Source organism: Acanthochromis polyacanthus, chromosome 9 (assembly GCF_021347895.1).
Source record: "Acanthochromis polyacanthus isolate Apoly-LR-REF ecotype Palm Island chromosome 9, KAUST_Apoly_ChrSc, whole genome shotgun sequence".
Lineage (NCBI taxonomy): Eukaryota > Metazoa > Chordata > Actinopteri > Pomacentridae > Acanthochromis > Acanthochromis polyacanthus.
Window position 1 is genome coordinate 20,049,569 of NC_067121.1, and position 26,991 is coordinate 20,076,559.

Here is a 26,991-nt window from a genome sequence, read left to right on the forward strand (position 1 = left end):
ACACAAATCTATGGCCTTTGCTCAAAAAAAAAAAGAAAAAAAAAAGAAGCCAACACTGGAAGACAAAGTTTCCCTGTTGTTTCAGGCCCTACACAGCCATGGTTCAACACTCACTGTACATGAATTGCATTAGGTTATATAAGCAACAGCTCATTCCCAAAAAACCTGACTCCAAAATCATTCATTGCTAAGAAGTAAAACTTATGATTTCAACTGACGTATATGTATCCATGGTGACATTTAGTGCTATTTCCAGGTATTTGCAACACCTTCAGTAGCACTTTTATTAATAACCAAATAACAGAGTAACACTGAACAAGCATGGTTAAGACCTTAAAGCTGCAAAACAGAATTCCTCCATCATTAATTTACACTATCATTGTCTGATGTTCTAGGTAGTAAGAAACACAAGCAACTGAAACATATTTATTTCATAGCTTGTAGGCCGAGTATTCTTCATAAAGCAGGCTTGTGCAGGTTACTGCCTTCGTTAACACTTATTCTTTTAATCACATGTTTAAATGCTGGACTGTAGCCTGATGGCTGAGTGGAGTGAGTCCCTATTTTGACTCCCAACCCTAGTATGCAATTCTCCTGCTCTCTCTCCCTAAATCTACTACCTTCACTGTCATTCATTAAAATCAAAGCCAAAATGCCCCCCCAAAACAACAACAACAACAAAATAAAACTAAAAGGGAAAATAAACCAGATAATGGAAAATTAAAAGCACTCAGCTTCCCCATCTGTAGTTCATTTTAATTCCCACTGCACCTGCCAGCACCACACACAGCTGTAAACATATTCAATTTTATTGTTATCCACACAGATACAATATGTCCCACGATTCTTTCTCATAAAAGATCTCGATTTCTCCCTACCACCGACCTATCGCATTCTCCCCCCGGTTTAAACCCACGTCGTTATTGGTGGAATTTAAGCTGGCACTCTTGCAGGAGGGACTGGCTGATAAAACCTGCTGAGAAACTGAGGCGGAGTTTGAGCATCCTGGACACTTTTTGGCTGACTTGTGGTGCCCTCATGTGGTTTTTCAGAGGAGGTAAAGAACTGTCCACTAATCTGTGCAGATGCTGACTGAGGGCATACAGCTTGTCCCAGCGAATCACTGCATTCTGGATGACACGAGGAGCTGTCCATCAAACTGTGGCCACTTAGGCTTTGCTTTTTGTTGACATCCATCCTAAGGTGACCGTTTCTATTGTTATCCATCTCCCTGTTGTTCTTCCTTCTGCCATTTTGTGCGAGAAGATTCCCAGTTTCGGAAGTATTTTTCCCTCTATGTATCTGCACTTTTGATGACCCTGAAAAGCCTCCACAGCTACTATTCTGCTGTCCATTTGGTGTCCTTGATTTCATTGTTGACACAGGAGGGTCGGCTTTACTGCTGCTGAAGCCGCCTGCATCACAGAGCTGACTGAAGGCAGGAACAGGTGAGGGGGTGATATCGATGCTTCTTGACCTCCAGACAGTGCTGCTCTTTCTCCCCCTCTGTGATGACACATCACACTCTGTGCTCAGGGTGTCAATGCTGCCATGTGATGATAGATGAGTTTTGCTGAAGAGCGAGTTTTTCTCAGATCTTATGTGAAAACTAGCAGTAGAAGTCAGGGGCCTGTGGTGAAGAGCAGTACTATTTTGCTCTGGAGAAAGACTGCAGTCGTATTTACTTCGAACCATTATGTGGTCAGTTTTGAAAAGGCTGTTTGTGTGCCCAGGAGTACTAATCCTGTTGCAGGGAGGTGTTTTGTTAGACTTATTGGAGGCTGATGTAATTCTGTGCTGACCGTGAGTCCTGGACATTGAGGTCTTGGTGTGAGGAGGCCCAGCTGGTGGTCTGGGTAGAGGATGGCACAGAGGAAGAGGTGAATGTGGTCTTAAGATTGGTGTAGGAGTTAAAGCTGGTGGACTCTCTGGGCCTCCTCCTGCTGACAGTCTGGGCAAAAGGGATGAGAGGGAGATCACATCAATAAACAAAATGAAGAAAAATGTACTGAACGCATTCATTCATCTGCTGTTCTACTACATATATACACATGAATATGAAAAAAAATGGATGAAATGAGAAGACACAAATAAAAGCGAACAGTGACGCAGCTATTTTAGTATTAATAATAAACGATAATAAAACACACCAACCTGTGAGTACTTTTCAGTTCCCTCACAGGTAGGAGGGACGAGGCTGCTAACGAAGAGGGGAAGAGCTCCAGGTCCATTTGTAGAGCTCCTCTAAGCTCTCTCAGTTCTGTATATAAAAACAACACCTTTGTATGGAATGCTGTTTTCTTAAGAAATATGCAGTTACATAAATAAACAAGAAAAGAACTCAGAGCACTCAGAGTACTCTGCCAAGGCTGCTCAGCCATTGTATCATGTCCAATGGCTGAAATCCTGTAAAAATTTGTGGTGTGTGTTACATTATGTACGGATATCGAATTGCGTGGCTTAAATATGTAGTCCTGATTCGTCTGCAGCGGTCGATTTGTAGTAGGATCGCAATCATGTGATCATCAGCAGGCAGCTGACGTAGTGTTCACTTGTTGTCATGGTTACAGTGATGCTGTGCCGCCATCTTGCAATACAGAAATCTTTAATGAATCGGTTGGTCCAAACTATAAGCTGCATCACTGCAAAAAATGTAATCAGTTAGTCCTTGTGCCATTTCTGACCTTCCCTAAAAATTTCATCCAAATCTGCTAGTCTGTTTTAGAATAATGCTGCTAACAGACAAACAGATGGACAAACATACGATGATCGTCACATAACTCCGCCGTTCCTTGACTAAATATAATCCTAGTATTAATGTGCCTACAAAATAAATCATCAAATAAATAATTGTGGCAGAATTAAGTAAGAATCTCTGGAAATAAAAAAGAATGTCTCTTTTAAAACAAAAAGCTTATTTTTTAAAATTATTATATTTCTTTATATATTATTGAATTGCTTATTTATTTCAGAATTTATTTTTATTACCATAGAAATATTTATATATTTAGATCATTATTATGATTTAAAATATTGAATAAAATGACATCCCATGTAGTTGAGATAGAAAATGTTTCATTAAGTCTAACACTTAGTAAGAAGACAAAACAAAAAGAAAACACTAACTGTTGAGTATTTAAAATAAAAAATGAGTTGCTGTTTTGCCCAGAGTGCTCCCAAGTGCTCTGAAATAGCTTTTTTATGCCCATTAGTCGACAGTAGAAAATATAGATGTGGCCAGGGCCTTCAGTTCTGTTTTTCATCCATAAATATGTCTCCAAATGAGATTTACTGACTGATGGAGGATAGAAGAGACAGAGTTTTTGTCACACACTGCGAGTTAAACAACAATGTGCCACCAGATGGCAGCAAAAGCCAAAAATCTGACTCACCAGCAAGTGAAGGTTCGGCTTTATCAAATTCACTCCGGCTCTGAAGATTTTGTTTAATATTTCCCTGCAAGAAACACAAATCACAGGAGAGAAAGACACCCGAGGGTGTCTGGTAACTGCGCAGTTTTAGTATACATCTCAGTGCTGTTTGACATAACACCGTGGCACAAACTAGGACACAGTGGAAAAATAGGAGGTAAATGCATTAAACATGTTCAAGAAACCAGGAGCCTTTGGAAGCAGCAAAGGAACAAGGAAAAGGGTAAAAATAACAGCAGCAGAAAGAGGAAAGGAATGTGAGTGTGTGTAAGAGAGACCACTAAACGACTGAGCAGCAGTGTTCCATCATCATTTGGCCTCAAACATCTATATCCATAGCAAATGAAAACCATAGCACTCTGTGTGTTGGTGTGTGTGCTCAAAGCTCCAAAACCCAAAGACCTGATTGCAAACCATGTCTTCATGTGTATGTGTCTGTTACGAGTGACTGGCAGGCTCCTCTCCTCATTTTACACCAGCACAAATGCTAATGAGAGTCTCCTTATACAACCACAGACTGTAGAGTCCATTACACAAACGCACACATACCCAAACATTCCTTAAGGCCTGCAGACTGACAGTTAAAACACATATCTTGGTCTGGTCTCTCAGTGGGATTTAAACCCAGACCTCCTGGTGTTGTCTTTCAAAACTGATGAAGTAAGTGTGGTGTCTGACAGTGAAATGACTGAAAGCTAAAACTAAAGCACACGCAATCCTAAAATAGGCTTTGTGGTCCATGTGGGGGTTGAACCCATTACCACTGCGCAGACTTGCGGATATTTTAGGAAAGACTATCTTTTTGGTGGTTATTCTCAAACACAAGATTTCAGATCCATCTCTGCACAGCACAGTCCCTCGGCTGATGCAAAATCCCTCTCCAAAATCCTGCTGAAATCCATCTCAGGTTATGGTTCTGCCAAGCTCAATCAAACTGGTCAACCAGCAAAAACCTTCAGCCTCCTGCAGAAAATCCTGGTAAGCTGGTTCCACTAGCTGGACAGACAAGCTCAAACTATAACATCCAAGTTTCTACAGTCTATTGGTGAGCAAGTTTAAGTTATACTTTGACCGCATTTTATACAGTAGACCTTTATAAAGTGAGTGTTGTGTCACCATACAGAGGCCGACAATGCTCTGGCTGCTGCTTCAGTGTGCTGCTCTATTTATCTGTGCGATGTTGTGTACAGGCTGGTTAGCTCTGAGTTGTGGTGGAGACGTTGTGTCCTGCTGCTGCCAGTTCAAAATACAGAACCTGGAAACTGAGAGGCAGCAGCTGCTGTGACAACCGTTCGCGGGCCTAAATGCACCTTTAGCAGTCTCGTTTATCACCTGGACCAAAACTAGTCCATCTCTGCCCAGTTCAGATGAGAAAAAGCATCAAAAGGAGGCTTGAGTGTTGGCATACGTGACAAACTTATGTCCTACAGCAGTAATTTAGACATAATTGTGATGTTTAGGCCATGTGCTCTGAATTTGTGGGAAACGCAACATGTAGCCAAGGACAGGAGAGCTCAGTGTGACCTCAGGATTAAGTCAGTAAACAGAGACGAGAGTCCTGATGGTTCCCGACCACTAGACAGTTTTTATTCCACTGGTTTATAGAATATCATTGCCAGATCAAGTGAATTAATATGTAAAGCTGCAGCCTATGTTTTAGAGTCCAGGATATTTGACATACTTTCCGTTGCCTCAGAGCGATGAGATACTACTCGGCTGACCTCACACCCAACACACACTTAATGAGAGTCTGTAGGGGTACGTACGTGTGATTTACTCTTAACTAATGCCATTAAGAGTCATTTTTAAGTGTTGGCCCAACTCACTACATGAGCCTCCCTCCTGCTAACAGAAAATAGGTCATTATGGCTGTGTTTAGAATCAATTTATGATTGGCTGCTACACGCAGCACTAAAAAGGCAATTAGATCATACTGTATCATCCCCTAAATATTTTATGTGGCTCTCTTTAATAGCTGTTTCAAAAACAATATAATTTTACTGCATTGACTAACACTAAACAGTGCCGGATGAGACGGGTGCCAGGCAGGACACTTATATTATCTCCACTTAAAACAATACAGCTTACTGGAAAACCCTGTTGCTCAACACTTCCTCAGATTTAACATATTTTCTTCACACAGACAACAAAAACATTGAACTAATTACAATAGACCATAAACAGATGTTAACAATCATGATCTCAAAAATGTGATTTGGACATTTAAATGTTTTCCTGCTTCGCTCTGTCATTCTGTGAAATCTTCCAGTTCGGATCAGAATCTGAATTCTTTTTCTCTTCCCAACACATTTATGAACTGGGAATTTGAAGTACTGGATTGGTTATGGAGGACTTAGTATAGGCATTGTTGTTCAGTGCAAAAAGAAGAATCAGAATTGTTTTCTTTCAGGCACCGTGGCTTCAATGTTTACGAGCTCCTCTATGGTATATTTATTTATGACTGCAAGAGAAGACCTGTACCGGGGCCCTGATGTGAACTGACATGTATGAAGACTTTTTAGAGATTTATGTTACAATAAAAACAAAAAGTCATACATAAAAGGGTAGGTTAGAGTGCCCTTCCAAACAACTTACTACAGTTAATGAGACACTGCTGCCTTGCACAGCACAGCACAGCTTCAACATGATCCACCACTGCAGCATCTAAAGGTGTGCAAATTTAATGCTATGCTCACACACCAGACAGCAACCACTTGCTTAAGGAGACAGCTTCTGATAAAGCACAGGACCTCACTGCAAATGTATTCTGAAGAAAAGTCATGACAATTAGCTTCACACTTTTGGGTCTTAAAGGCTGGAACAACACAGCCCTAATGTTCCTTCCTCATTCTAATAAAATGCCTGATGAGATTTTTACAGAGCAGATCCTGTGCTTCCTTATTTTTCACACAGCGTCTTTATGGCATTATTAATAAGTTTTATTTCAGCACATAGAACTGTCACATATTATGTCCACTATAGGTTCTTGATAAACATTTGAAATCCTGTGTACTTAGAATTTCTATTATTCTACTTTTCTTGTTTCTAAGAAAAGGAGCTGGCAGAGTTACACTTCCAGACAGTCATACACACACATGGAAGGTACAGAGAGATCATTTTCCCATCTGGTCTGCAGAAAAGTCTTACATCTGTCTAAACTCACAGTTTCTCTCATGAAGCCAGACAGGGAGGCACAGCCATATATTTCACAGACGAGACAAGCTTTTCTAAAAACGTGCTTGTGTTCTGAGATTTGCAAGATACAGCATCCACAGTTGATGAAAAAATACAGAACTTCATGTATTTGATCTCAGATAGTTGACACAAACGTGTGTTTTGTCGAATTGGAGGATTCTCCTTGTATGTGTGCGTCTGAACGTCTCTATATGCCATTTGAGTCATTGAAAGGAGACTGACTTTAAGCAGCACCGCAGCACTTCTTGGCCAGACAGATGGAAAAAGACAAGTTTAGACTGAAGTCTTGCACACTTCCTGTGCATGCAAGATTGTGCATGCATGTGTGAGTTTGTTTAAATGTGAGCCTTGGCAGGATTTCAGGGCCAAAAGAGAACCAGTAGTCTACCTGTGGGATTCAAAGTGAAAAAAGCCTTTTGTTTTGGAAAAAACAGTGTGCTTCTGTTTGGGGAAGTCAATATATTTCTCCAGAAACGATAAGCATTGTGGGGAAAACATGATTTCTCAACTTTATGCATAGCTGCTCTAAGTATAAACAGTGTGCAAAATGCACAAAACAAAGGGAACTCAAGCTGTTCTTCATTTAAATCCTAAAAATGCAACTTCACATGTGGGTTTTTTCCCTATGAAAAAAACACCCTTTAGAGAAATGTCAAACCTAACTCAGAATTTGAAGGATTAAATAGTGAAAAACACATATTATAAACGCACTTTTTAGGCATTAACTCAGAATGAGGTTAAATTATATGGTACTCGGCTGTTTTCCATCCTGTTTTCCTACCTTCAAATGCTTTAACAGCCTGGTCAACGCTTCACATTCCTCCATCAGGACAGACCTGGATAGATGGATAGATGGACAGATAGATAGATGTAAGTATATTTATTAAATGTCGGAGGGAGACAGACAATATAAATGGTAAGACTTGATCACACGGCTGAAACAGTGACAGAATAGCTGCTCTGCTCAGAGTTTATCCTCTGCACTTTTCATATGGCACTGAGGAAATGGTGTCCTATTTTTCTTTTCCCTCCCTCTCTCCCCTAACACTTTCTTCTTCTCTGGTTACACAACTATAGTGGACTTTATTCATGTCTTTGAAATGAAAAAGAATCTTCTGCCGGCTCTGGTCCGGTCTGGGATCCATTTTCTGACAATGGGGCCGTTTGTTCTGGTCTAGTCAGGAAATGGGAGAGAAAGGGAGAGAGGGGAAGAGAGGGAGAGAGGGAGGCGCTCTTCCAAGGTAGCCTCGGTCACTGCACTGGGCTGTTGGCCTCAAAATGAGGGATAGAGGAAGGAAAGGAGGGATGGAGCGTGAAGGAGGCAGGGCAGTGACACAAACGGAGGGTTAAGGAAAAATTAGCGGAAAAAATGGAGAAAATACTCAGAGGGACTGACTTTCAGACTTAGAGGACACATAATGATGTCATTTACAACAAAATAGGAATTATGTGGTTCTGCCAACTCCTATTAGAAATATAATGCAAGAGTTCATTCCCTCCCCTGTCATTGATTACATCCCCAAAATCTCATATCTGTGTATCCCTGCTCATTGCAGCTCCAGCACACCAGCTCACAACAGTGGAATAATACACATTCAGGAAAAATTATAAAGAATGCACCTCGCTGCAAGCTGACAGGATTGGTTCATTTGGTTTGTTACACATGAAATCCCCAAAGTATGAATCTGTGTTTCTGAGACTCATTGTTACTTTGAAGTTTGAAGGTGAAAATATTCAGCCATGGTGTTGGTTGGCAGGTCCGGTGAAAATCAAAGGAAAAAAAATGTGATTTTCACGAGTAGGGGTTCTAATACACTCAACAAAAATATAAACGCAACACTTTGATTTCTTCTCCCATTTTTTATGAGATACAAAACTGCACATTTCAGAGTGGCCTTTTATTGTGGGCAGTCTAAGGCACACCTGTGCACTAATCATGGTGTCTAATCAGCATCTTGATATGGTACACCTGTGAGGTGGATGGATTATCTCAGCAAAGGAGAAGTGCTCACTGTCACAGATTTAGACAGATTTGTGTACAATATTTGAGAGAAATGGTGATATTGTGTATGTGGAAAAAGTTTCAGATCTTTGAGTTCATCTCATAAAAAATGGGAGCAAAAACAAAGTGTTGCGTTTATATTTTTGTTGAGTGTAAATACTGGATGCGTAATCCTGTAACAGCATTTTTTTGGCACCTGAGAGCAGCAAAAAACCAATTGAGAGCAAATACTGGCACAGCTGCCTCGGTGAACCTGATGAACTAGTTTTGAAACAGTTGCTTATTTACACGTCCAGCAGATATGGAGCAACATTCAGCTCTGGTTATGGTCTCTAATTTCCAACTTCTGACAGAAATGCCAGGCTCCATTTGGTAAATGCTCCACTCTGTTAACCAGCTGAGCTCTTTGGACAAGACAGTGAAACAGAAGTTGCTCTTGATAGCAGACAAGCAGTGTGCATTTGTGTGTGAATGGGAAACACTGAAAAACGTTTTGCACACCGCTAAGGTTGAAAAGTATTATTGAAGTGCAGATCGTTTACCATTTTAGAATTTTGTCACCGAAAACACAGCAAGAACAATGAAAGTGAACCAAAGTAGCAAAGTTGTGGGCCATGCAGGTGAACAATGATCTGAAACTGACAATAGAGCTCTGAAAACTGCGCAGAGCTGTAAATCCGGGTGGCTATTCTATGACCAGTCATTAGTAAGGAATAACCCAATTCACTTTACCATATTGTTTTTATATTTTTATGAATAAAATTAGAGTTTGTTAAAATATAATGACAACAGTGATAGCTGTTTTAAGGTGTCGATTGGAACAATGTGAAAAAGAGCTATGAGGTTACCACTGTGCTCTGTTGAACTTACCTGAGCCGATCGACCACCTGGGTTATCTCCGTGTCATTCAGTTTGTCCCTCATTGCTTCAATCTCATCTTCAGCGCTGGACTGGGCTGAGCAGTGAGAGCTTGGCCTGGAGGAGAGGAGAAGAAAGGAGGAGACAAAACATGATTCAAAGATATTTTTTGCATTGTTTAAAGTGCTGTATCACTTTAGCAAAATGTTCAGGTTCTGTTTCACCAGTGTTACTAACCTGCTTCCATTTTCAGCGTCTTTAGGGTTTTTAGATTTTCTGTAGCAGCTGTCAAGGTGACTGAGGGCATAGTTTACAGTCTCAGGTTTGTACCGAGACAGGAGCTCCTCTCCATCTCTATAACAACAACAGAAGAGACAAAGTCTGACTCTTTACACAAGTCAGTTTACTGTGTCCGCAGCTCTTTCAGTGCCGATACAAATAAGTATTCACCAGCGCTAGCCTGAAAGCAACACAAAGGGCTTGCTTTTGATACATCTATTCGATTTCATTACTTCATTCTAATGTCTTTTATCAATTTTATCGATTTTCTAATTTCATTTTTAATATTCCATTTATATTTTTACTGTTTTATCATAAGCTGGTCATCTGAAAAGCATTTGAACTAATGATATCATGTTTTTGCCTGATGCAGGGTGAAAAATGAGTGCTTTAGATCTATACGGGCTTTTATTGAAGCCATATTATCCGGAAATGTCTGTGCAGAGTTGTGACACTATATACACACGTGGACAAAATTGTTGGTACCCCTCAGTTAAAGAAGGAAAAACCCACAATTCTCACTGAAATCACTTGAAACTCACAAAAGTAACAATAAATAAAAATTTATTGAAAATTAAATAATCAAAATCAGCCATCACTTTTGAATTGTTGATTAACATAATTATTTAAAAAAACAAACTAATGAAATAGGGCTGGACAAAAATGATGGTACCCATAACTTAATACTTTGTTGCACAACCTTTTGAGGCAATCACTGCAATTAAACGATTTCTGTATTTGTCAATGAGCGTTCTGCAGCTGTCAACAGGTATTTTGGCCCACTCCTCATGAGCAAACAGCTCCAGTTGTCTCAGGTTTGATGGGTGTCTTCTCCAAATGGCATGTTTCAGCTCCTTCCACATATGTTCAATGGGATTCAGATCTGGGCTCATAGAAGGCCACTTTAGAATAGTCCAACGCTTTTCTCTCAGCCATTCTTGGGTGTTTTTGGCTGTGTGTTTTGGATCGTTGTCCTGTTGGAAGACCCATGACCTGCGACTGAGACCAAGCTTTCTGACACTAGGCAGCACATTTCTCTCCAGAATGCCTTGATAGTCTTCAGATTTCATCGTACCTTGCACACTTTCAAGACACCCTGTGCCAGATGCAGCAAAGCAGCCCCAAAACATTACTGAGCCTCCTCCATGTTTCACCGTAGGGACAGTGTTCTTTTCTTCGTATGCTTGGTTTTTGAGTCTATGAACATAGAGTTGATGTGCCTTACCAAAAAGCTCCAGTTTGGTCTCATCTGTCCAAAGGACATTCTCCCAGAAGCTTTGTGGCTTGTCAACATGCATTTTTGCAAATTCCAGTCTGGCTTTTTTATGAGTTTTTTTCAGCAGTGGTGTCCTCCTTGGTCGTCTCCCATGAAGTCCACTTTGGCTCAAACAACGACGAATGGTGCGATCTGACACTGATGTACCTTGGCCTTGGAGTTCACCTTTAATTTCTTTGGAGGTTGCTCTGGGCTCTTTGGATACAATTTGAACGATCCGTCTCTTCAATTTCTCATCAATTTTCCTCTTGCGGCCACGTCCAGGGAGGTTGGCTACTGTCCCGTGGGTCTTGAACTTCTGAATAATATGAGCCACTGTTGTCACAGGAACTTCAAGCTGTTTAGAGATGGTCTTACAGCCTTTACCTTTAAGATGTTTGTCTATAATTTTTTTTCGGATGTCCTGGGACAATTCTCTCCTTCGCTTTCTGTTGTCCATGTTCAGTGTGGTACACACCTTTTCACCAAACAGCAGGGTGACTACTTGTCTCCCTTTAAATAGGCAGACTGACTGATTATGAGTTTGGAAACACCTGTGATGTCAATTAAATGACACACCTGAGTTAATCATGTCACTCTGGTCAAATAGTTTTCAATCTTTTATAGAGGTACCATCATTTTTGTCTAGGCCTGTTTCATTAGTTTGTTTTTTTAAATAATTATGTTAATCAACAATTCAAAAGTAATGACTGCTTTTGATTACTTAATTTTCAATAAATTTTTATTTATTGTTACTTTTGTGAGTTTCAAGTGATTTCAGTGAGAATTGTGGGTTTTTCCTTCTTTAACTGAGGGGTACCAACAATTTTGTCCACGTGTGTATGTCCACTGAGATTTGCAAATCTGCAAATATGTATTCAGATCCATAAGTGTATCGAAATAAATTAGACAGAGATGAGCCCTGGCTGTATACTTCAAACCCCAAAAATATCATCTTCCAAAAACAAAACAAAAAAAGGCACAGAACACCAGCAACATAAAAGAAAAAGAAAACCATCACCTGGTGCAAGCAGACAGCTGCAGGTTGGGGTGACAGTCTGGTCCATTGTGACACGGAGTTGAGTGTGTGTGTGTGTGTGTGTGTGTGTGTGTGTGTGTGTGTGTGTGTGTGTGTGTGTGTGTGTGTGTGTGTGTGTGTGTGTGTGGAGGGTGTTGGTTGGAGCATCAGGACCACACATGAATAGGCCAATACGATAAATCACTTCACTTTTACAAGGTCCACAACCATCCACACACCCTTAAACAACTGATTGAGACCACAGGGAAAATGTGCTACCGAGTGTTTCAGCACCTTCTGCTGAAATTAGTTGTGCTTTTTGTGTCTTTGCTAACATGTCTGTTAAGTCAGCTTAGAAATAATGTACGCACACAAACTAAAAAATGAGAGTGTGACAGAAAGACAGACATTCTGCTTTCAGTCTTGATGCTTTGGCAATATTTTCTCAATTTCCATGCCAACAAAGCATATTAAATTGAACTAAACTGACAAACACACGGTGGTGGAGCATTATTAAGTGGAAGTGCTGTTAGCGCAGAGTGTGTTGGGTTCACTCCTGAAAGCCATTCAGTTGATATGCGTTTGGGACTTTGCCTAATTGAACGATCAAAGACTGAAACATGCACGCGCGCGCACACACACACACACACAAAGTGCCATGCATTAAGGTCAACGGCTATACTGAAGCCAGCATCAAAGAGAAAAGGCGATTACTGCTGGCAGCCTGTGTGGCACCAAAACTTTTTTTGGCACTGTTCCCAAACAGCCAATAACAATGAGCTACATTTCTCAGTCTGAATGGGACTTTTTATAATCCATTTACATCCAAGCCAGAGCACTTTACAAGAGTGACTTTTGATGTGTGAGCAAGTAAGGCTCCATTCTGAATCTTGCTCAGTGACACTTTAATAAGACACTGTGCTGTTGTGGGCATCAGACCTGTAGTCCTTTGGATACTGGATTGTCAGCTTAAACATCAGGCCTTGCTGCTATCCAAAAAACACTGTAATATTACTTCAAAATAAATCCCTGCCAACTGACCTGTCATAACATACACCAGTGTTACATTACTTCTTTTAGATTTCTTTTTATACAAGTACTAGATTCTGGAGGAGACAGTGCCGTGGGAAGTCCTAAATAATATAACAGTTTTTACCCACGCTGACACTGTTGGTCTGTCGGTCAAACAGTTTGATCCAGGCTGAAATATATCAACTGCTGGATGTGTGCAGAAGATCTGAATCTCCGTACTATCTGCCAGAATATCAAGACATTGCAACACTGCATCTCATTTTGCATCGCCACAGAATTTGAGCCAAACAGACGATTCTCATTCATTGGTCTGTCTCAGTACGGTTGCTCAGTTTCCTTTCAGAAAAGTGTCAGTACAATCAAGACTTGGCGATCCCGCTGTTTGAGATTTCCATAAAACATTGTATAAATATTTATAACAATTCACATTTGTGGTTGTAAGTAAAAATATGTTGGATGAATTAAATACACAGACATTTCTCCACTGCAGGATCTTGAAAGGCATTTTAGGTCAACCTGAACCACAAGGCCTGCCCCTGCCAAACCTTTACCAGGACTCATTTTTGGGGGAGGAAAAAGTCTCTTCTCCTGGGTAGGTACTTCTGAGCGGTTCTGAAAAACCCAATGTGCAGGGCTTGATGCTGATTGGTTAGACTCATGCAGGGCAAAGAACACCACTTCTTCTGTCTGTTTCTTTTTTCTATATTCTTGTGCAGCAGCAGCCTACTCCTCACAACCATTGTCAACAACAACATTCAGTTTGTCATACAGGCTAAAACAGGGCTGTACAGTGGCTTGGTGCTTAGCAATTGCAGCTAGAAGATCCCCGGTTTGTGTTCCTGCCTCTTGGAGTAACACCACGCCAGTAGTACTTGTGCTGTTTTGGTGCATGGGGGCTTAGCATCATAATCAACCATCAAAGCAGTAAGACGAGACACCACAACAGAGAAAAAAAGCTAAAATGGCCGATGAGGGGGTTGCTCTTGGAAACGTTGGGGCCATGTTGTATCTGCCTTGAATTTCAACACTAGCAAACTGCCTATCCAGTTGTGTGACCAAATACCTGCAAATCATTCATATCAACCTCAGCTCTACTGTGTCTTAGCGATAAATAGCAGCAAATACTACATGTCAGACATTAGTCTGCTAATATGTTGGCTGAGATAAGCATTTTGCTCAAAAGTCCTCAGTGCCAAAAACAGCAGCATAGAGTTTCTAGTCTGGCTGTAGACACTTAGTTTTATTCCTTATGGGATGTCAACATGGCACAAATCTGTTAAACAAATGGATCTGAGCTAGTGGTGGACCAATTATCACTCAGACTGATTATCAGTTCTGATATTCAGGATTTTTCCAATCATCCTTTTGTTTTGAAAATTCCTAATTCAGATTTTTATAGCAGAGTGCTCTCGGCCTCCTTGAATACAAATATCCATATCAATATTGGTTCTGAAAACCCCTCAAAAAAGGTTAAAAAAACACAGAAAGAATAGTGGTGATGACAAAAGGAGCGCACACATTCATCCCAAAGGCAATTAAGAGGTGTCTGCAGCCTATAGCTTAACAGCACAAGATAAATTGGCAAAGGAAAAAAAAGAAAATCACAATAAAAAGGCAGAGGACAAATTGACAGGCAGTAAATGGTAAGGCACAAAGCAGAACAATCCATCTTAGGTTGTTCTTATCCAAAAAACCCCAGCAAAACCAGAGAGGTGTCGCAGGGCAACATTCCTGGCAGCAGCGAGTCTGTTGCTGGGATAGTTCCTAGTTTACACATACGCCGACTCTCACACACACTTGTGTGTCTTTACAATGACGTTATATTGTGATTGAGGGTGTAGGGCAACGACTACTAGCAAATACTATCCTGCCGACATTTTTTATGGCAGTCTCCAGACAATTTAAATACATGTGATTAAATTGCCAAATGCCACAAGCTCATGTCTGACCTGAGATGTAAAATAAGATATAGAAATATTAGAAAACATGCTGAAATTAGGCAGTTTTATTACTGGGTTATAACTCCCAGGTGACAAATAAAAGAGATATATCGTATCCTTGCTCCAGCAGCAGCTCTTTTGCTGTCTCCCTGTGAGCTCTTTTCTAACAAACCACTAGATATAAATCAGTCTTCCTCCATTTCTTTAGGGTTATTGTACACAACTACACACGAACAATTTTAAGACGAGTATTTAGCGCCCGCTTAAGGCAAACCATAACTTGATCCAATATAGCTGGAAGTGGGTTTATTTTAAAATGCATGTCTCCCTCCTATAACTGTCCTCTTCTTCCACAATTCCCAAACTAGTTAGCAACATCCCCTCCCCAAAAACCTTTGTTCCTCTGCTTTCACATGCCATTTTATAATGGACATGGGGACACAAGCATAGCATTTATTGGCACCCTTTGTTCATGGGAAAAAAATGACATAGAGAGACCACAGTCTTAAATGACTATCCCATGTCTTGGTTGGTGAAAAGAAAAGTGCTCAGTTTAGACCATTGATGAGGAAAGAAATGTCTTAAATAATTCAATAAAATTAGAAAAAAGAGAGACTGTGCTTATTGAATGACTCTAATGACTTAAATGTTGAGGAAGTGAATTTTCTGAGAATGTGGTCTAAAAATGTAACACATCAGTCTGTCCTGTCTTTTTCTTTGACAGACTACCTTCTATTTTGCCCTTGTATGGGAATAATAGTTAAGTTAGTAGATTTTTGTCTGGGTTTAATACATTCTCATTTGATGATTTGTGTGATAACAGCAACAGTATTCTTTAATTTATATCAAAATCATCTGTATCAGTGTCACTAAAATTAACAGCAATGCTGTTTTTTTCATTGGATAAAGAACCACAACCTTTCCCTCACTTCTTCATAAAATACAGTAGAGCAGTGTGACCAGTGTGAATGAGATGTTACACCTACCTCCCCCTTCTGCTGGCTCTCTCTCTGAGATTCTGCAGCAACATCTTGACTTCAGCTCTCAGCAGCTCTTTCACAGCAGGAGGGTCAGCTAGAGGGGAGCCCTGCGGACATGTGAATGCTCCTCTGCCATGGTTTTCACCTCGCTGGCTCATCTGCCACATCTTATGCCACATCTCTGCCTGCAAAAGATACTACAGTGAGGGAACCCAGAGGTTATGCATATAAACCTTTAAAAGACAGGTTTCAAAGACTAAGGAGATGTTATTCGTCAAAATGTTTGGTGATGTGTACACACAGCAGGTGACTGATTTGCAACCAACAGCTCGTGATGTAGCAATAGATGCATCAACAAATTCAAATGTTGAAAATGTGCTTCGAGAACAGAGTGTAGTGTTGCAAGCAGTGATCCAGACAACAAGTGAGAGCCTCCCAGTCTGAGGAATCATGGATCTTCTTTTGAGCCTTCAGAAATGACAACAATGTGTGGTGCGAAAAAAAAAAATTCTGTTAGAATACACAGTATATCAGGTACAAGTACAAGGTACAAATTCCAGTCTCGCTTTTTTATGAGTTTTTTTCAGCAGTGGTGTCCTCCTTGGTCGTCTCCCATGAAGTCCACTTTGGCTCAAACAACGACGAATGGTGCGATCTGACACTGATGTACCTTGGCCTTGGAGTTCACCTTTAATTTCTTTGGAGGTTGCTCTGGGCTCTTTGGATACAATTCGAACGATCCGTCTCTTCAATTTGTCATCAATTTTCCTCTTGCGGCCATGTCCAGGGAGGTTAGCTACTGTCCCGTGGGTCTTGAACTTCTGAATAATATGAGCCACTGTTGTCACAGGAACTTCAAGCTGTTTAGAGATGGTCTTATAGCCTTTACCTTTAAATGACACACCTGAGTTAATCATGTCACTCTGGTCAAATAGTTTTCAATCTTTTATAGAGGTACCATCATTTTTGTCCAGGCCGGTTTCATTAGTTTGTTTTTTTAAATAATTATGTTAATCAACAATTCAAAAGTGATGGCTGTTTTTGATTATTTAATTTTCAATAAATTTTTATTTATTGTTACTTTTGTGAGTTTCAAGTGATTTCAGTGAGAATTGTGGGTTTTTCCTTCTTTAACTGAGGGGTACCAACAATTTTGTCCACGTGTGTATATATATATGATCGAGTTGGCCATTAGGACAAGTAGCCCTGTGTGCAGTGAGAGCAGCCTTTTAGTCTCTGCAAGTTAGAAGTGTGAGTTTCTCAGCAAAGTCTGGATCCCATTAACACCTCCACACCTGTTGGCTGCCAATCATTTCTGTCATGTTGCAGTCAAACACTTCACTTCAAAGGAACACACTGGAGGATACTAAACACGCTACTTCTGGACTTTGTGTCTGTGTCCACCAGGAATGCCAGCTTTGACACATCACACACCCACAGGAGCCGTTTCCCCTCACACCGGTTTCCTCTGTGTGCTTTTGGGTGTCGAGATGTTTATGTTACAGGATTCGTGGTTTACAGACTAACGAGTTGTCCCTGGATTTGTTTCCTCCTCTCCTGCTAAGAGACTGCTGATCTCATCCCGGAGCTATTTTAAGGCTGCACTGTTGAAACATGTCAGTTTAAAAGGAAAGAAAAAACGTACCAGCAGCTATTATGTTGAATTATTTAAATGTGGGTGTAGAATACATTTAACTGAAAGGGCTCATTTTCATTCAGCTTAGAGAGAAAAAGTGAGAGTTTAGGGGGAGGCACAAAGAGATTGGCCTTGTAGACTTGAAAAAGAGAGTCTAATATTTCCTCTGATCTAACCGCCGAAGACAATGAGGACCTTGATGGAGGGAGGAATGGCAGTATTGAGGAATGAAGGAGCTGTCTGCAGATCTACTATTACTTTCACAGTGGCTCACTGAGGGATGGAATTCATTACATGGCTGCAAGAGAAACAGACAAAGACAGGAAAGAGAAATATGGGGAGATAGGCAGACAAAGAGAGAACAAAATAAGAAGAAGGAAGCAATCCATCCTACAGTAAATGTAATAACTGAGGGAAAACCTGCTTGTACTAGTGTGAGAGTTGAATAAAGCGCTCTGTGCTTTGTTTTTTTCCCTGAAAATTTCTCAAAGGCTAAGTCTTTCTTTCCGTCTGGAGGCTTTACAGTCAGTCGGCACATACACTGAACTGTAGGTGAAGAAACATCAGAGTAGTACTGAAAGTCACACACACACACACACACACACACACACACACACACACACACACACACACACACACACACACACACACACACACACACACACACACACGTTTGTACTTCTATCTTAGTGAGGACATCCATAGGCGTAATGCATTTCCTAGAGCCTTACCCTAACCTTAACCATCACAACTGATCTGATCGCCTAACCCTAATCCTTACCCTTACCCTAACCAAACCTCAATTCATACCTGTTCTCTAAAAACAAGTCTTCACCCTCAAACATGGCTGTTTCAAAGTGAGGACCGGCCAAAATGTCCTCACTTTGTAAAAATGTCCTCACTTTGATAGTTAAATGCAGAAAATGGTACTCACCATGTAGCAAGTACAAGAACACACACACACACACACACACACACACACACACACACACACACACACACACACACACACACACACACACACACACACACACACGTTTGTACTTCTATCTTAGTGAGGACATCCATAGGCGTAATGCATTTCCTAGAGCCTTACCCTAACCTTAACCATCACAACTGATCTGATCGCCTAACCCTAATCCTTACCCTTACCCTAACCAAACCTCAATTCATACCTGTTCTCTAAAAACAAGTCTTCACCCTCAAACATGGCTGTTTCAAAGTGAGGACCGGCCAAAATGTCCTCACTTTGTAAAAATGTCCTCACTTTGATAGTTAAATGCAGAAAATGGTACTCACCATGTAGCAAGTACAAGAACACACACACACACACACACACACACACACACACACACACACACACACACACACACACACACACACACACACACACACACACACACACACACACACACACACACACACACACACACACACACACACACACACACACACGTATGCTGACATGCACATATACACAGCAGAGTCAAAGAATATGTGTTGCTAACAGTCTTATCAACAGTTGAGGATTAGCCTCTTTAACCCTGTTATACCGACCCCCTGACTCACTAAGCTCACTGGGCCACTCTCTGTGTGTCTACAGTATGTGTGTGTGTGTGTGTGTATGTGTGTGTGTGTCAGACGAGAGTGTGTCTGCATACAAGTTCAAATATTCTGCACCAACCGAGCTGGATTTTTGTTTTGCTGCCTCTCTAAATTGTGTTTTGAAGCCAGTTTAAGTGTGGGCCATCTCGTTTTCACGTGTGGTTTTCACACACAAGTTGCCACATAACTATTACATGGTCAGCAGCTACATTTGAGAACTATATCCAGGTGATTTTCTGCAAACAGTCACAGGCCTGTTGGTGCACTGCAGGGAGATGAGAGCTGATCTACAGATGGAGAGATTTCAGTATTGAACACACAGAAGAAGAGAGAAGGATGGTGTTAGAGGGAGAGGCGAGGAGTGGATGGATTTTGTGAGAAATGGTGATTATTTCATATCCGTCTGAAAGTCCTGCTGAAGTGAATTCTTTGTGTCTGTGTGAATTAACAGCTACAGACTTGATCTTTAGTGCATAAGTAGGACTTCTCTTATATAAGTCAGCTTCAGAGGAATGTTCCCTCAGCAGACTATGGTATATGTATTCACATTTAGCTTTAAGCTGAACAGCTAAAGGTTTTTCAGTGCACTGTAGTGTTTTCAGTTCCATCTATCTATGTAACAAATAAATAAATAAAAGGCAAGTATTCTGACAATCATCTATAATCATTCAAGTTTTCACTTATTTTTTATTAATATGAACAGAAAATCTTCAATTAAATGTCTTTAGTAAAAAACGAAAAAAAAAAAACGCTGTAACTCATTCAGCCATAACAGACTTTGTGTCACTGTAACTTGAAGCAATGCAAGTTTCAGCGACTAAAGTTTAAATAAATACTACATTTTGTAATTCTCTTCAGAGATTCATTATTTCTGACCAGACTCATGGAGTCATCCTGCTTTTCTTTGAAATGTTGTACCTAGAGTTTTCTCTAAATCATTTCCTTCTCCTCAGTCTTGACTTTTGGCCTTTTTAATGAGTTGTGTGAATTTCCACTTTGCTTAGATTTTGTTCATTGACCCTGCAAGTCTGTCTTGCATGAGGTCATCCTGCTGGAGCTGAGCACGACCATGCAAGGGGCTTTGGGGCCGAGAGTTTAGTTGGCTTTGGGTAAATATTGATGTCTGTCTGGTTCAAATTTGGATTTCATTGCAGCGCAGTGCCAGTTAACCCACATTTTACTTTTATTATGGAGTCTGGGAACCCTAATTAATGAATATAGGCAGCCAAAATACCCTACTTACAAAGCCTCAAAACAGATTTCTTAAATTTTTTGGCCAGGAATGCTTAGCTGAGCAATTTTTAAAAATTCACTCTACACAAATGGAAATTCTTGTGGTGGTATTCTCATGGAATCCCAATAGAAACAGACCTAATGTCTGAATTCCTTGAAGGAATAAAACCGTCAGTGTAAAGAAAAAAACATGAATGATGAAGCAAGCTTTATCTGCTGAGTCTGAAGAGGAATGTTCCAACCTACAAGCCAGATACTGTACACAGAAACATTCTGACAGAAGAGATCAAACAGTGGAGTAAAACAAAAGCCTCTCACCTCAGAGTGCACCTCTACGTACATGTCAACTAAAGAGGGACCCAGTGCAGTGTGGATCTCCTGCAGCTCGGATGCAGAAACATGCTCAGCGATCAGGCACCATAGGGACTTTCCAGGGCACCAGAGCTGGTTTCCATCAGGTGAATTCATATGAAAGGCAATCTAGAGGTGAAGGAATACAAACACACTGACATACACTATAATTAGAAGAGGCTAAGCAGTATGACAGTCCATCAATGCTGTAATATAACTTAGGTAATGACATTAAGTACAACTTAGAGGTATCGCAGTGGACATTTGGCAAAAATAACTATTATTTTCACTGTTGATTATTCAGTTGATTATTTCCTCAACTAATCTACCACATGTTGTATAAAATGCCAGAATATGGTGAAAAATGCTGACTGAGAGTTGAATTTATTGTTCCAGCTCGTATCAGGTTGCTAATGTTTCAAACCAGACAAGCATGTTCACTTAATACGTTTTGTCCACAACGCTGAAAATGACAGACAAAAGTACAAAGTAGTAGTGGTGGCTAAGTTAGTAGCAGCACGGCTAACGCTAAGCTGCTACCGTCCACCTGTGGAATGTAAAATATTTCACAAAAGCTAAAGATTCGTGGAGCGTACGACAAACGCTTATAAAACGATAAACTGTTGGGGTAAAACACGGCAGCTGCTTTATAGAAACTGGTGAAGGTGTTTGGTACCGAGAAACAAACCTTAATTGGTTCCTGGTGCTTGTATTTACCAAAGCTCTGGTATCCAGGGAAAACAGTGCAGTTGCTCGGGGGAGATATCGCGAGATTGCGGGGAACTGGCAATGGTAAAATTTACTAGAAACCATAATAAAGGCTTTTCATTAAACGCTATAAAATATAACAATGCAACAAAATAAGCTAACAGTCAGTTCATTCTTTTTCTTCCCTTGGGTGATGAAATTTTATTTTTTCGACAAGGAACACACGTCACCTGCACTCTGGTAAAAGTCTGGATTAATGAGTGTAAAACTCGAGGAGGGACAAACTCAGCTGCTGAACTCTCAGGAAACTTTCCCTCTTTTTGCCCCCAACCTCCCTCCCTTCCGGGCTGTGTGCAGGAGTGAGCACAGGACCTGCAGACCGCTGTGGAGGAGCTCAGAGGAAACACAGGACATTTAGTAACAATGTGAGAAACTTCACTTTTTGCAAACTAGGGTGATCTGCTACCAAACCCGAGAAGGACTACAGTGGACGATTCATTTCACTGACACTGCTTAACTTTCTCTTTTGGGCAAAGTGATCCAGCAGAAACTTTATGATGAAGGTTTTCTGTGAGCGCACGGTGCGCACGCTAGTTTTGGCACTTCTGCTTTGCGCGCAGGCCGGTTTGGGCTTCTCGGTGGCCGGCCAGCAGGAGAGCACCTGCGAGGCCAATGGAAGCATATACTACGTCGGGGAATGGTACTTTCTGGACTCCGATCACTGCACACAGTGTGAGTGCACCGCTGAGGGCTCAGCATGTGCGCGCACTGAGTGCACCTCTCTGCCAGCTGCATGCATCCATGTGAGCCACTACCCCACCGACTGCTGCCCCCGATGCGAGAAGATCGGCTGTGAGTACCGAGGGGTGGTGTACGAGCTGGGGCAGAACTTCCAGGTGAGCCTGAAGACGAATGAACCCCCTGAAAGGAAATGCGTGACCCTATTCTTATAAGGTCTTCAGATGGGATTGCGTCTCTGTCTTTTTGTCATCTTAATTCAGACAACATATCCCTCTAATTCTCCCTCAGTATGTTACTACAGGAGTAAATGATCACCAAGTAACTAGATATATTTCTATGAGACACCACTGTGATTGTTTTTTGGGACTTTTCTCTATTGTTTGCATATTTTTTTTTGCGAAATACCAGATGTCTTCTGTGCATATTCTTGTATCTAGAGGCCAACCACTGATAAATAAAGAAATGTAGATAATTTTTTTCAAATATTTGTGGTGACTAATAACATATTTGGGTTAGCAACTTATTGGATTCACTGTTTTGAAAACGAGGAGTCAGAAAATTTCTCAGTAATGAAGAAGCCGAATGCTCTGATGCCAACAGTATTTTTCTAAATGATTAAAATGTCACTGCAAAGTTATAAACTATTCTTAATTAGACTGTAAATGCAGTTCAGGAATAATATCCGTTAAGAGTATTATAAGAATCCCACACAGTATAGAACGAATAACTTGGCAACTATAAACTAAACTGAGTGGAAACTCTGAAACTTAACTTTAGAGTATTTCCAGTAGACCTACGTACACTACCTTTCAAAAGTTTGGGGTCACTTAGAAACGTCCTTATTATCTATAGTCAATGCAGATAACATTAAATTAATCAGAAATCCAGTCTAGACATTGCTAATGTGGTAAATGACTATTTTAGCTGGAAATGGCTGATTTTAAATAGAATATCTACATAGGGGTACAGAGGAACATTTCCAGCAACCATCACTGCTGTGTTCTAATGGTATATCGTGTTGTTGAAAGGCTAGTTGATGATTAGAAAAGTCTTGTGCAATTGTGTTAGCACATGAGTAGAATATGAGTTTTCTTGGAGAACCTCAACTTGCCTGTGTGACCCCAAACCTTTGAACTAACTAATATGCCTCACACAGATGAGCAGCAGCTTAACACTGTTATCTGTGTAAACTTTGGATTTCTAGGTCTGTTTCATGCAGGTTCCACTTTTTTGTGCAGCTAATGTTCACTGTTGTCCCATGTGTAAATAGTGTAAATGCACACATGAGTTGATGGATCTTTAAAGAACATTCAAATACATGAACCACATGATATGATGTCTGTATGTGGTGAAACAGTGCCCCCTTTTGAGATGACATGAGGCTGGTTAGGAATACAATTCTGTTAGAGTGTATACAATTTGTCCACCTGCAGTTAAACGACCATCAAAATTATAAAATGACCCAAGCTGAGTCTCAGAGTTTGTGTGTTTTGCAGCCATCAGAATGTGAGCAGTGCACTTGTGACAGTGATGGCATCGCCCGCTGTCTAGTAGCAGATTGTGCTCCTCCACCATGCGTCAACCCCGTCTACCAGCCTGGGAAATGCTGCCCCGAATGCAAGGACGGTAAGTTGCAACACTGTGCAAAAATAAAGTTGAAAGTAAGTTTTTTAAAAAGCCGATACAGAGGGCTTCCCAGAGACGCAGGATGAGATTTATCTTCTTTTTAGTGTAAGCATGGTTTTCAAACATAGTAATTTAGCTTTGACAATGGTCTTGTTTTGCGGATGACATTTGGATGAGAATACAGTTCATCATTTGCACGCAGGGATGAGTGTGTTTGCACAACACTGTCCGCTTGACTGCCTGTTCGTAGCTGTAATTTTCTCTGCTTGCTTTTCTTCCTCCAGGTCCAAACTGCTACGCTGACGCATCACGCAGCCAGGTGATTCCTGCAGGAGAGCCTGTCTGGGTCGACTCCTGCACCAAGTGCCGCTGCCACGACGGCCAGGACGCCGGCTACTGGGAGGGAAACCGCCTGGCAACCTGTTCCCGCCTTAAAAACTGTAAACCAGAACAACCATCCGCCCAGCAAAAGTGATTCGCTTTGTCAGCACAGAACCAGCTGTAATCTTACCACACATTTCTTTTGGTGGCTGATGTGCTGCACAGGTTCTGTTTCAGCACTTCCTGTGGTACAAATGATGTACAGCCACATGTAAAGATCGTCTGCAAAAATGTAACTTTTTGGGAAAAGCAACCAAAGAAATCTTTTGAGAACACAACAAGCTGCCCAAAATGTCTTCTGTAATTTAACGAGGATAATTTATCCAACATTTTATTGCTGCAAACAAGCCTGAAATTGGATCAGTAAGAACAGATCAGACTTTATCTCACTGGAGATGATGATTTTTAGTCCTTGACAAAACAAAATTAGGTCAAGAAAACTGGGATTAAAACTATTTCCATTTTAAAAATGTGGTCTGCAGTGTTGTAAACGTACAGTTGTTTGATTTACCGCAACACTCCAGCCCTTGTTTCTAACAGGAATAAGAAGAAAGAACATTGATCCTTAGAAAGTGACCTTGCTCCAGATTACTTTTTATTTGTTCTGCTTGTCTACAGTTTTTTTTAAAAGAAAGGTCAATTACATCAATATGTTTTTAGAGAGAGAGTCGTGAGCTTTTATAGACTTTAGTTACCCGGGAGGTATTTTACGCAGCGTAACAAAGCCAATAAGATTATAAGAAATTATAATTGACTCGTCACCGGTTGATGCAGTGCCAAAATGTGTGCACAGCTGTGATGCAATTAAGACTAGAGAATGAATGCGAGGAGCAATAAACTACTTTGTAAAAGTTCTATCAATCTGGTTCTTCACTTTCCAAGCTAATTGAAATGTAATGTATGAGAGGATGACCTGACGTATGACTGTGCTGTAGGTGTAAACACCTGCGATATTTGAGAGTAATGTCATTTAATGGAATGTTAGTCATGCTTGTACACTGTAGAGCAGAAAATCAATCTGTAACTTGCTGCTTTATTCATTTTTCACCGGAAAGAATCTGTAGCTTTTAGAGCAACAACTTTCTGCTATTCACACTGTTAAAGTGAGCAGTTATCTGTTACTGTTTGTAGAATCAAAGTGTATGATGATATGTAGCATGAAGTATATTTTGATTTTATACAGCTTTATATGCAGAACATCTCTCAATAATTTGCCATCATTTACCACTTCAGCCAGGAGAGATCTTACAATTAAAACAAACAAACAAACAAAATCTCTATCTATACTGTATGTTTGTGGGATTTGAGAACCAGGCTGCTGCTACATGAAGTACAACACTGCAAATGGCAAGTCACAGATGGAATTCTCCCTTTTCTATGTAAGGTTTGAGATTACATTTTAACTTCTGCACTTACGAAGCTGTTTGGCATCTTGGGATTTTATTTTTTTCTTGCGGGGGGTTACATGAGAGGATCAGGACCACTCAGATGTCTTTAATGTAGATCTGAGCAGCTATAGTTGAACACAAAAACTGGAAACTTTTGGAAGCAGCCAGTCTGTCTCAGTCTCTGTTAGTCAATATCACCTTCTCATACCTGGTGTTGTTTGATAATTGGTCCCATCCATGAAATAGTCCAGTACATGCGGTTTTGCCAATATATAACATATAATTAGTGAGTTTAGTGATAATTTCTTTGTCTTTGGACAGAGCCAGGCTGTTTTCAGTCTTTATGCACAGCTGATTTAACCAGCTCTTGCTTTATATTTAATTCACAGACTCAAGAGTTTTATCACATTTAACAGAAAACTGGAAAAGTATAGTTACCACAGTATCTAAATCTAACTATTCCTACAAGTGTAGTTTCAATTAGGTGCCTGAAACAACAGGGAACTAACGTTAATCTCAAGTGAGATGCTGCTGTGCGTCGTGCTGGTCATCTACACCAGCTCTACAAAGACACAGTGTCAACATAATCCAAATTAAAACAACTTTTTGACCTTTTCAGTGTCTCCTATTTTCTGTTTTTGCCCTGAGTTACACCTTTTCACTTTGGGTGGATCATTTACTGGCTTCTGAGAAGCTTCCCTGCAGAGATTTTCTGCTGATAGGTTGGAACCAGTGCTTCTCAACAAAACAAGAGGAAAAAGAAAAGAAATACTAAAGAGAAAAAGATAGCATTACTGTTGTAGCATTAAAATCATGTTTCTACTAATGTGTGGAACAGATGTAACAAACACGAATGCGCTGTCCTAGGACTGCCAGAGTCGGCTGTTCCTACTACGCAGGCTGAGATCTTTCAACATCTGCAGTGAACTAGTCAACCTATTCCACTAGTCTGTTGTCTCCAGTGTGCTCTTCTATGCTGTGCTGGGGGTGGGAATGTGAAGGCCAGGGACAGGAACACACCTGACAAGCTGGTCAACAAGGCTAGCAAAGTTGTGGGGAGGGAGCTGGACTGGCATCATTGATAACCCCAACCATCCCCTATGCAGCATGTTGGACGGACAGAGGAGCGTGTTCAGTGGCAGGCTCAGCCATTTGCATCCGACAGAATCTGTGACATAAATCAAGTTCTTTCTGCAGTCAAAAGTTCTTTGCCTTCCAGACCCGTGCCTTCTGCTAGCACCTAGCATCAGGTTTCTATAACAGTACTCAACCAGCTGCTTCATTGTGTCTCACCACATGTCCAACAAGGGCTAGTCTATGTTGCCTAATGAT

The 26,991-nt window shown here is 40.7% G+C and overlaps 2 protein-coding genes across 2 annotated transcripts; one reads left to right on the forward strand and one right to left on the reverse strand.

Moving 5' to 3' along the window:
* Positions 1-259: 259 nt before the first annotated feature.
* On the reverse strand, positions 260-21,547 carry ccdc24 (coiled-coil domain containing 24). Its single transcript, XM_022191118.2, has 9 exons — positions 21,504-21,547; positions 20,783-20,944; positions 15,997-16,175; positions 9,724-9,840; positions 9,499-9,603; positions 7,408-7,462; positions 3,393-3,456; positions 2,155-2,260; positions 260-1,951 (listed from the first exon to the last, which is right to left on the reverse strand). Exons 2-9 carry the CDS (start codon positions 20,930-20,932, stop codon positions 934-936), a joined length of 1,794 nt encoding a protein of 597 aa, XP_022046810.2. The 5' UTR covers positions 20,933-20,944; positions 21,504-21,547; the 3' UTR covers positions 260-933.
* Positions 21,548-21,775: 228 nt separating this feature from the next.
* On the forward strand, positions 21,776-26,274 carry zgc:113531 (uncharacterized protein LOC541359 homolog). Its single transcript, XM_022191117.2, has 3 exons — positions 21,776-22,419; positions 23,761-23,890; positions 24,175-26,274. The coding sequence occupies exons 1-3, from the start codon at positions 22,078-22,080 to the stop codon at positions 24,363-24,365; spliced, it is 663 nt and encodes a 220-aa protein (XP_022046809.1). The 5' UTR covers positions 21,776-22,077; the 3' UTR covers positions 24,366-26,274.
* Positions 26,275-26,991: the final 717 nt, after the last annotated feature.

Excerpts from the sequence above, each read along its gene's own strand:
- ccdc24 (XM_022191118.2), bottom strand. The coding sequence starts at position 20,932 with ATGAATTCACCTGATGGAAACCAGCTCTGGTGCCCTGGAAAGTCCCTA. Across the intron at positions 16,176-20,782 it reads ACGTAGAGGTGCACTCTGAG|GCAGAGATGTGGCATAAGAT; the intron begins GTGAGAGGCTTT and ends TATCTTTTGCAG. Across the intron at positions 3,457-7,407 it reads GGCTGTTAAAGCATTTGAAG|GGAAATATTAAACAAAATCT; the intron begins GTAGGAAAACAG and ends TGTTTCTTGCAG.
- zgc:113531 (XM_022191117.2), top strand. The coding sequence starts at position 22,078 with ATGATGAAGGTTTTCTGTGAGCGCACGGTGCGCACGCTAGTTTTGGCA. Across the intron at positions 22,420-23,760 it reads AGCTGGGGCAGAACTTCCAG|CCATCAGAATGTGAGCAGTG; the intron begins GTGAGCCTGAAG and ends TGTGTTTTGCAG. Across the intron at positions 23,891-24,174 it reads CTGCCCCGAATGCAAGGACG|GTCCAAACTGCTACGCTGAC; the intron begins GTAAGTTGCAAC and ends TTCTTCCTCCAG.